General features: G+C 41.5%; 1 protein-coding gene across 1 annotated transcript in view; it reads left to right on the top strand.

Annotated features, from left to right (window-relative positions):
• Window positions 1-326: 326 nt before the first annotated feature.
• The window catches only part of LOC104547327 (lethal(2) giant larvae protein homolog 2-like), a gene marked incomplete at its 3' end in the record, with an annotated part of 12,947 nt that continues 2,022 nt past the window's right edge, over window positions 327-11,251 (top strand). The window contains exons 1-5 of the mRNA XM_010192961.1: window positions 327-401; window positions 7,514-7,611; window positions 8,613-8,694; window positions 9,944-10,059; window positions 10,689-10,847. Of these exons, the coding sequence (XP_010191263.1) occupies window positions 327-401; window positions 7,514-7,611; window positions 8,613-8,694; window positions 9,944-10,059; window positions 10,689-10,847 (530 nt within the window). The remainder of the gene's footprint in view (window positions 402-7,513; window positions 7,612-8,612; window positions 8,695-9,943; window positions 10,060-10,688; window positions 10,848-11,251) is intronic.

Genomic DNA, 11,251 nt, shown 5'->3' with positions numbered 1-11,251 from the left:
ATAAGGTTAAGTGAAGTGATCACAAAATGGCCAAGTGTAAAAACTCTTCTAAAATTCTCTTGGCTTATCTGTACTGGATTGCTTAGCGATGTGAAAATGGTATTGTGCGAGCCCTGCACCAGAGATGCAGCGCTGTGGTGGTATCAGGTTTTAGTTACTCGATAGCGATGTTGTCTCATTCTGCTCTGGCTGATTTGTATTAGCAGCTAAACCAAGATAAATAACCTACTTCTGCTTGCTTCTTTCCCCAGGCTGCTTTCATTTATATGGCTTTGCTTTTTTTATCCTGTTAGGATTTTTGGTGCCAAGATACTACAGCGAGGAAGATGAGACGATTCTTAAGACCCGGACATGATCCAGTGAGAGAGAGGCTTAAACGTGACCTTTTCCAGTTTAACAAGGTACAGTGCTTTTCTCAAACTTCAAGGCATATGTGTGCAAGGCAAATCTGTCCTTAGCCGCTGCGCGGTGTAAAGGAAAGGAAAAACTACTTGAGTTTGGGTGGAAAAGTGAAATTTGGGGGGGTGATTTGTTTTCTTTTTCAATTCTGCCCTTTCCCCCTCCCCACGATGTGCCTGAGTAGTTTTCTTTAAGCTCATGAGCGTGTTCTTAGTTCTGGCTTTTCTTTTTAAGAAAAAGGACATTGTCACGCTGTTGAGTGGCACTTGCTGAAAGAAGAGACCTTTGCAGAAGCTTTTATATACTCAGAGCGTTCTGTAGCTTGTCCTGCGATGTGCTGTGGCTACTTAGGTTACAGGTAGTCTTTGCAGTACCACTATGAAAGTAAACGTTTTTCTAAAGATACGCATACGCCACAGCTTGTGGTGCAGATGAAGCCAGAGTTCTTTGTGATTATACTTTGGGTTTATAAGTCTATGTCTGGTTTTAAATGTGAGTGTAAAAGTCTGTGGTAGAAATGTAGTTGCACCTAGGCAGCACAATGGCCATTAATAATGCATTTGCTATTATCTTAGGCTGAATCCCTATCTAGTTTTTTTCCTTTCCTCTGTGAAGAACAAATGGCAATGGCTGTGCTATCTCTCCAACACTCTGGGCATTTTTCTTTTGAGTCCTGGCCAGGAACATAGTGCTTTCATCTTTGTAAATGTGTAGTATTAGTTCATTGCTAGGCTAATGGCTACTTACACTTTCATTTGGTATCGGAAATATAGTTGTAGGTTTTGTATTTCGGAAGGTTTTAATGGACTTTTGCTGAAAAGTGTAATGAATAAATGAAGTCAGCCTAGGGAATAACCTCCTTGATTGATTGAAAGTCTAGTGTAGATATATACTTAAAATGGAACTTTGGATATTTGAGATGAATGATTAATGTAATTTGGTACTAAACCACACCATTTCCATGCATATCTCCCTCCCGCTAGGGAGACAAAAGGAACTCAAGGGTGCTTCAGGCCTATTTTCTGCCTGCTACCATAAGGAACTGCTAGTGTAGATGCAGTAAAAATGTCAACAAATGACAACCAGGATTGAGTTGCTTGCATTTAGCTGAATGCAATGCTAGCTTCAGAAAAGAATTCTCAGAGATGGGCCAGAATTGCTTATAAGCGTATAAAATTGTATATACCTTGGAAAAAGCTTTGTTGTTTCAGGGATGTCTCTTCCTTGAATATACCTTTCTCTTATCAGAATGTTTGGCTGAACTTTAGCTGCTGGAGACGGACTAATTTGGCTGATGCAAAACAGGGTTGAAAGAACTAGCTTTTGCAGCTGAGGGAAACTTCCAAATATATTAGAAGTTGACTTCAGGATTTGTGACTCCACTTGATTCAGTCCTGAAGGTAAACATTGCATCTTGTTTCTAGGGAGGCAACTACTTTGGACACTTCCTAATGGTTTACTGTCATTAACAACTTGGTAATTAAAGGCCTTGCAAAATGCATTTGCACTTTTAAGCCACAGTAACTTGTTCTTTTCTAACAAGAATTGGAAAGGGAATGAACATTATACCATTCCATTATACCAGAATCTTTTACATTATACTTTTTTCTTGCATACAGTTGTTTTTTTTCCAAGTCTTGTGTGTCCCATTCCAGTATTTCCAAAGATAATGGATAATCTGAAAACCTCAACCCTCTGATAAAACAAACATCTACTCACAGCCAGATAGACTGAGAAGATCTGGGAAGGTCAGACCTTAATTCTGACCTGTTGAAGGCTGTGGCTTCAAGGAGCCAAGAGACACAGTACTTTCTGTGCCCAGACTGTCCTTGTCTGGTGTGCTAGCAAAGGAAGCACACTAGTGCTGGTAAGCAAGTTTTTAAACACTTGTTATTTGAGGTCTTTGGAACGCTTCTGGTTAAGAACCTGCTTGGGACATTTTTTGTGGGACTATAAAGTTGCTGATCAGAGAAACTGCATGGTGTATTTGCACCTCTTTGGTGTGTGATGCTGGTGGTGACTAAATGGAAGGTCTGTACCTTAAAAGTGGTGGGGATTCCTGCCCTCATTTTATTGTTTATACTGGTGTTGAATATGAAAGCATGATGCCACACAAGTTTAGTGTTAATATAGTGGAGTGTATTAGGCCATGCAGACCTACTAATGGACTTCAGTTAAAGAAGTCTTTTTAATCAGTAGTGGTGGATTTTTGTTTGTTTGTTTGTTGACTCCCTCAAGTATAAATAGGCTGCGATCTTTTTACTGTTTCTCTCTTGCATTTCTCTTCCAGATAAGAGGTGGTCCAGTTGGTTTTAAAGGAGTGATAGACCACTGGACTGGCTTTTCAGACTGTCTGCAAACTCGTGTTTGTTTCAAAAAACACCTTCCTAAGTTCTGCTTGTCATTTAGCTTTGCATATCTGTTTCTCTGTATGAGTAAGGACTTCCCATACTTGTGTGTACCTGTTGCAAGAATCTGTTTTTAGCTCAGTGGATAGAATGAAGGATAAGGTATGTGGACTTGGCAGTCTACAGTTTATCCTGCTTTTGGAAGTAGTATTTGGATGCCTTTGGCTCACTCCAAGCCCTACGGAACAAACGTGTTCAGGCTGGCATTGTCAGACTAGATGATGGGTAACACACAGGTGAACCAGCCTGTCTTACAACTGAATGTTACCAAACTGGGAGCACTGCATTTAATTTATGGTTTTGTGTTTTTTTCTTTTCTTTTCAGTCTTCCAAAACCTTTGTTAATGAGTGTGATGGATAGCTTACCTTAAATCTCAATTAGTGTGTATGCAAAGTAGACTTAACACATACAGGCTTCATTGTTTCTTCAAAAGACATATTAACAAAGGTACAGGGTTTGTATTGCCTGTGATTAGGTTTGCCTCTGATTTGTCATAAAACAATCTGAGAGGAGAAGTGGAGAGAAATCAAAGAAGGAAGATGGCACTGAATTTCATCTGCACAGCTTTAGTGTGGGCTGGGAACAACTGTTAAGTTTGGCTGCATTTTTCCTGCAGTAAATATGACTGACATGAAGTATTTCTGTTAGTTAATGCTGCTGACATCAGGTTGACTTTTTCTGAGTCTGACAAATTTGTGGTCTGAGGAAAATGAAAACGAAAGCTCCTACCTTTCCTCAAAGGCACAAAGGCCCTTTTGAGAAAGAGGGCACGTTGTGGGCACTCCAGTTTCTTATTTCGGCTCTGCTGAAAGGCTCCACTGTAATCTCTCCTTTCTTCTGCCCCTCTTGCTCCCCCTTGCTGGGTTTACCTGCTGAGCAGGTGAAAGGATTGGCTGATGAAAGCTGGGAGAGAGGGGAGGAAAGGAGGGCAGCCGAAAAGATGACTTGATGTGATTTAACAACTGGGTGTAAATAAATGCAAGAAAAAGATCTGGGTAATCAGTACAGTGAATGTGAATGCCTGGCCCTGGTGGTGTCAGATACAGTCAAAAAGCCACCCTGATGCCTGCCTTGCCTGGCTATGGAAACAAACAAACGGCACAAGAGGGAATTATCTTCCATTCTGGCTTATGGGCATAAGATTCAAAGCTATCAGAAACCATTAGTACGTTTACTGCATAAGTGATTGTGTAACACACTGTGGTTGTTACTGATACTCTCTTCTTGTGTTTTTGCATGTGGTACTGTATTCTGCAGTGGTTTTTGTTACTAACAGTTTACTCCTGGATGTAATATTTGCAAATTTGTCTATGGTTTGGGAGGGTACTTCAAATTTTCTGTTGAAGGAAAATCTGGGGAATCACAGAATCATAGAATGGTTTGGGTTGGAAGGGACCTTAAAGCTCATCCAGTCCAACCCCTCTGCCATGGGCACGGGTACCTCCCACCAGCCCAGGTTGCTCAAAGCCCTGTCCAACGTGGCCTTGAACAGTTCCAAGGAGGGGGCATCCACAGCTTCCCTGGGCAACCTGTGCCAGTGTCTCACCACCCCCACAGTAAAGATTTTCTTCCTAATATCCATCTAAATCTCCCCTCTTCCAGTTTACAGCCATTCCCCTTGTTCTGTCACTACCTGCCCTTGTAGAAAGTCCCTTCCCAGCTTTCCTGTAGGAACCCTTCAGGAACTGAAAGGCTGCAATAAGGTCACCCATGAGCCTTCTCTTCTCCAGGCTGAACAGCCCCAGCTGTCTCAGCTGGTCCATGTAGGGGAGGTGCTCCAGCCCCTGATCATCTTTGTGGCCCTCTTCTGGACCCACTCCAACAGCTCAATGCCCTCTCTATATTGAGGGCCCCAGAACTGGATGCAGTACTGCAGGTGGGGTCTCACGAGAGCAGAATAGAGGGGCAGAATCGCCTCCCTGGCCCTGCTGGCCACACTTCTTTTGATGCAGCCCAGGATGCAGTTGCCTTCTGGGCTGCCAGCACACGTTGTCGGTTTGTGTTGAGTTTTTCATTGACTGACACCTCCAGTTCCTTTTCCTTAGGACTGCTCTTGAGCCATTCTCTGCCCAGCCTGTATTTGTGCTTGGGATTACCCATACCCAGGTGCAGGACCTTACACTTGGCCTTGTTGAACTTCAAATGTTCAGGGAAAAAATTACCCTCCTATTATTAGGACTGAATGGTGCACACTTGGTTATGCAGTTCATAGATCTTGTACTTGAAAATTAAAGCTTTTATTGACTTGTTTAATGTGTTTATAAATTAACACATCAAAACCAAGATATAATTAGGCAATATTAAGGCTTGTATTGACAGCATCCCACAGGCAGTACGGTATCGTATAAGTCATGATGTTCTGTTGTGAGAATTATGGCTAAAGCCTTATTTTCTGAGCTGGAAGAAATCTCAGAATAAACACTGTTTCTAATTGATGTTTCATTGAAAATGGCACCTACTTGCCCTGGTGATATGACAGTGCAGTGACTGAACAAGTTGAAACTAAAACTGACTCTGGAATTACTGGTGTCTCCCTATCAAGTTCTTTGCTGTGTTTTGGGGGAAGAGTGGAACGGTGTCTATTGCCCATGCTACCCCCAATTCAACTAAATGTCTGATTTGTTGTTAAGATAACATGTTGTCTTGATTCTTCTTCCCAGAATTGTATACCATGGCTTCATAATCCCACAACTCTGACAACTAGAACATTTTACTGTGTTGTCTCAGTAGCTATCCTGGTACAGAGAAATTGCTCTTCGTGCTGGATTAGAAAACTGCCCTGTTTCAATTTTCAAATTTTCAGTCCATAGATAAACTCCTAATTTCATACAGTCTCCTCTAGGGAGTTTTATGTGGGCAGTGAAGGAAGGGTTGGTTAGCAACAACTTCAAATGTGACATTAAAAAGACTGACTTCTCAAAATTTGTTTTTAAGAATATATACTTAAGACTTAAATTACCTTCTTAGAATATAAGTAAGTAAGGCTGGAAATTAAGTTATCATAAAAGGAAATAAACGCAGTGGTCTTGGATCCAGTACTACTAATCTTAATTTACTACATACAAAAGGTTAAAAATTAGTAACTATTTTGCCCACCATTATGAGTTGCCAAGCAGAAAAATGGGAAATGCTCCAATATTTCCAATTTCGTGTTTGAAAATGTCTCGTGTTCCCCTAATAGGACCTTGAACTGATGATTTAGAGGAAGGAGATGTATTTTTACAGTTTATGAAATAACAATCAAATGGCCAAAACTGAAGCAATCTGGGAGACTCTGGAGTCAGCCATATCCTGCTATGCCTGCGTCTTTGAGCAGGAACAGTAAAAGGGCATTAAACTACTTTGTAGCAGCTGGGAGCACCTCAGGCTAATGGCATGACCACAGAATTGAAACTGGCTTTGTTTGTTCTCCTGCAAGGGATTAAGTTGGGAAATCACTACGCAGGAAATAAAGTCCAGGTGTTGCTTTTAGGTGGAATAAACCATAAAGTCAAGTGATGTGGTAGCTTTGTCTCAAAGAAATAATGGAAATGAGGATGGGAGTGAGATGCAAGTGCCTGTTTCTGTAGATGGGGGGTTCTCGGCTTGCCTTTTTTTTTTTTTTTTGTCTGTTCTCCCCCCTGCCCCTTCCCATGCGTATGTGCGGCCCTCAGGCTGTTTTGGAACAAATTCCTATTCTGTAGCTGTCCAGCTTGCTTTGGAAGAAAGTATTTTCCAGAAGCTGGTTCTATAAGGGTAACAAAGTTTTCCACAAAGGAGCCCTATTAATCTTTGGGCACACAAATCCCTCTTTACATGGCTCTATGTTGTTGAACACCCCTGCATACTTGTTTTGTCTAAACAATGATAATAGCTGTACATTAGCACTTCTAAAAACTTGACTGAGCTATTTCACAAGCAGCTTGGTTGCATCTTGTAAGTATGGCAGAATATTATCCCACAGTGTAAATGCACGATGTGTACAACGTGCCCCAAATCTTCCTCTTGGTGTCGTGTAGATTTGCCACTAACATCTGTTTATTACTGACTGCATTTGAATTAGTCTGAGGTGGACTAGCAGGCTCCTGCTGTCATTAAATTCCAGTGTTTCTTGAGCTACCTTTGGAAAATGGATATCAGTTACATTAGTTTTCCTGACTGCCCCATGGAAAATCTGTTTAGTTTTCTTGATGAGCACTGATACTCAATAGTTCTTCATAGCTTTGCAGCATTTCTTGATGTCAGTCAACAAAAGGAGGTCATGGAGGCTGACCTGTGTGGAATTTGGCAGATAAAGCTGACCTTACAATATGCAGTAATTGTGTCAGACTTTGAAATTGTGCTGAGCAGTTGGTTTACAGAAGTAAAGTTGATGTGGAGTGATGGAGTGTATTGTGGTGACTGAGTAAGCTGTGCTTATGCAGAGTAATTTATAATCTTAACATAAAGAGCTGCTTGGATTTCTGTTTCCATAATGTTTCTCTTTCATTTCTGTTACACTTCTGCATATCCTGGCTACAGAGCCAGGGCTCTTGGAATAGATTAATCCTTAGGCTATTGTTCAGCAAATGTAACCTGTGTTTGAACACATTTCAACAGAAAAAGCTGCTATTAAGTGCTGCATTTCAGACTGCCATGCCATATTTGACTTATGGTTTTTGTTTATATACAACAATGCCCATGAAACATGCTGTTGATCATGATGATTTTTCTTTCTCTCTACCAGACTGTTGAACATGGATTTCCCCATCAACCCAGCGCACTGGGCTATAGCCCATTTCTCCGCCTCATGGCCATTGGAACACGGTCGGGAGCCATCAAACTGTATTCTTTTGAACAGCTTTGGCTAGATTTCTCTGACTGCATCAGAATGTGCAACTTTGAAGACACTATAAAAACCTAGATTAAGTATAAATTTGCAAGCAAGGGCTTCTGGACATAGGAACAGTTTGCCTAGGTCTGAAGTGATTTTAGTCTGATCAGGATGGTGTTATCTTGCCAAGAGCTGAACTATAGCTTAAACAGAAGCTGAGATGATGGAGATATTTGACAAGGTTTTTGCTCTTGCTATGCAGAAGGTCAGACTGGATCTGGCTTAAGTTTAGCAATCCTTCATGCTGTAAATTCCAGAATTGTTTAAATATTTTGGTCAGGGTTCCTTTTTTTTTTTTTAAGGCAATTCTATTACAAAGGTTAAAACTGAAGTCAGAAATGCTTTCAGCTTCCAGAGATTTTGACCATCCAGGCTTTAAAGACCCAAACATTGAAGGTGGTGACTTTTTTTTTAAGCTAACGATGTCTGGTCCGACTTTTGTGTATACACGAGGCATTGAGGTGATTCCCATGGGTCAGTACCAGCTAAGCAACCTGTAAACCAGACGCAGCACTCAACCCAGAAAGGAAGAGTTGGTGCTCTCCCTCCCTGCTTAATCATTCATTCCTGGTGTTGTTTGTGTTCAGAGGCTGGACTCTGCATGCGGGCGGTAGCCATCTGTCTCTTGGTTACAAATTAGTTAAGCAGGATTGTAGTGTCTGGGAAACCACTAAACATCTCTGAGGAAAAAAAAACCCAGGGTTCAGGCACCTCTTCTGCATATGCTCAAAGGATGAAGTAATCTCCCATGTTCTCCTGTAGCGTGCATAACCTGCCACAAGCATATAAAATCAAAGTAGATTTGTATTGGTTCTTTTCAGTCCAGATCACTAACAGTACAGCATGGTTTCAAACTAATCTCTTTTTCATCTTGCTTGCTAGCAAGCCTCTTATCAATTAATTGTAGCTGTGGGTCATCTTAAATACTGTAGATCCTAAACAAACTCTTCAGATATGGTGCTCCTGGAGTGGAGTTCATGGGTTTGCATGAAGAAAACAATACTGTAATGCAGATTCACTTTATACCTGATCAGGTAAGTGTATTTTCAGTACCTCTGTGGCTTATGTAGACCTCTCTAAAACAGATGTTGAGTTTGCAGGCAGCTGGGCTCCTATTACCAAGTATGTTCAAATAGTGCTTTGTTGGGAATTCTTATCCCAGTGTTATTTTGTGCTCTCAGTGACACTTGTTGCTGTGGAGATGCTTGGTAAAATTTTAAGAGTAGCTTTATTGTTTGTAACTGTTAGTCATTTATCTCAAGCAACATATTTGGAATGGTAATAAGGCTAGAATAGTTCAGGCAAATCTGCAGAAGTGAGAACTTCCTTTTCCTTTTGCAGCCCCTGTTCTTTCAGTAGGACTGGGTGGTCTTTCTTCTGCAGAGCAAATGGGGCAGTAGCTACTGCTGAACTGATTTAATTATTTTCAGGAGTTCAGAACAGTACTGCTAACCTTGCCTGCTCTTGAGCTTGTTGCCTTTGTGCTTTGGGGTATTGCATATTGCTCCTGGGGATGGCTGAACAGTTATTACCATAAACTAAAAATAGGAAGGCAGAATTTTCCAAATGTCTGGTGCCTGTCTGACCACTTTCCCTTCCCTTGACAGGCAGACTGGCGTCTTGGCCTTGTACTTTGCCTGATGCCCCCAGTATAGCACTAGTGACCTCTTTATGAGAGGGATTTAATTCTTGAGACAGTTTTGGGTGTCTATTTGCTTAACAAATGGTATAAGCTGAAACTCCTATGGGGAGTGTTGCACCAGGTGTGGCTTCAGCAGGTAAAATGCTTCAATTTGAACATACAGCCAGCGGGCTGGGCTCATAAAAGGACTCTGACACAACCCTCCAGAATGAGGTTGGACACAAAGAATGCAAGGAGTGTGGTGTAGTAGACGGTATCAGCCCCACCCAAAACTGGGGTGTGTTACAGCAAACCATGCTGAGTGAGAAGGTGGTGAGCTAACAGCCTGCAGCTGCCTTGTGGAGGCTGATCTTTTCCAAGACACTAAATCCTTGTCATCCCCCTCAGTGATAACCTGTGCCTTTGTGCTATATAAGAGGGTTTTCAGCCTTTAGGCTATTTCTTGTCTCCCCTCAACCCCAAATCCCTCGCTGTTAACTAACAGTGTTGCTGCAGTATATATCCACTGTTATAAAGAACTGCAGTGGGCTTCTCAGTCCTATTTTAGCAGAGAATTATGAACAGCAGCAACTTTATTGCTAGATTTACTTTGTTATATTTAATATTGTGTCTGAAAAATAGCACATTGTGTGGTTTTGTAGTGCCAGCTGGTGACATTGCTAGATGATAACAGCCTGCATCTTTGGAGCCTGAGGCAGCACAGTGGAGCTTCTGAGCTATGGGAGGAGCACCGCTTCACATTGAAAGGGCCACCTGGGTAATCCACAAGAGTGTTTTTGAGATAGTTTGGGGATAAGCAAGCAAGTAAGAAAATTCTGCTATTGCTCTAGCTAAAGCTTGTCCTGTTCTTACAGACTCTTACTCCTGTGAATCCATTAAAGGGGTATCTGTGGAAGCCAAACAGGAGTTGGCTAGAGCCTGGGAGATAACCTTTTAAGAGAGTTGTACCAATGTAAAGGGTGACATCACTTTTTAATATTATGCTTCCACTTCTGTGTGAACAAGAACTGTAAATTCTTAAGGCTAAGTAAATCTAAGCATCCCTTAACTCAGAATGTAAAATACTGCTATGGGTTTAGTTTCACATCATCTTGCAAGATTTGGGTGAGCTGTTTTTTAGCCCCTTTGGGGACACTTAATAAGAGAGGCTTCTGTAAAAAGGCATCTGGGTCTTTGTTCATGTGCTTGTCGAAAGTCTTTTGACATAATTTATGTTAAAGCTGGTGTTTTCCTCATTAAAAAAAATCATACCTAGCTCATATCATATCATACCTGTTTGCCTATAAAACAAATGGCACTTTTAAAGATCCCTGCTGAGTTGTTCTCTCAAATTCAGTAACAATAGTCTTTTTTGCATGCAGTTGACAAGATTCTTTGCATCCCCAGATCTCCACCAAGTGCCACACAGATAACAGCTGTCCTTCCCCATTCCTCACGGGAAATCCTGTATCTTGGCACAGAGAGTGGCAACATCTTCGTAGTGGAACTTCCCTCATTCAGAGTGCTGGAGGACAGAACCATAACCTCTGAGGCTGTGCTGCAGCGGTGAGTGAGTGAACAGGCACTGCTGTGTTGAAGTGGAATCCCATTAGCTGACATATCCTTTGTTAAAACGTCACCCTAGATTATGTATTGGAGCCTCACTGATGTGTTAAGCATTATCCAGATCTGCATGACTCCTGTGAAAGTAACTTTTGGTCCTGGTATGTGTTAAGTAACAATTTCTGTCCTGGTCAACCCTGTATTGTCATTGTGGAGGTACAGCATATAGGCAGAACTATACAGGAGACACTTGGAGTAAATCTGCAAACCTTGTGCCCTGTCTATTGTGTTTACTTTAGCTGTAATTACCCACTTTTTATTTTATCATTGGCAGAACTTCCAATACTGCGTTGTCCAAATGAGGATTTTGTCACTCTGCAGTTGCAAGTCCTAATTCATGTTGTTGT

Source organism: Mesitornis unicolor, unplaced genomic scaffold (assembly GCF_000695765.1).
Source record: "Mesitornis unicolor isolate BGI_N332 unplaced genomic scaffold, ASM69576v1 scaffold29159, whole genome shotgun sequence".
NCBI classification, from domain to species: Eukaryota; Metazoa; Chordata; class Aves; order Mesitornithiformes; family Mesitornithidae; genus Mesitornis; species Mesitornis unicolor.
The sequence above is the reverse complement of the archived record's forward strand: the minus strand, read 5'-3'. Positions and strand labels throughout refer to the sequence as shown.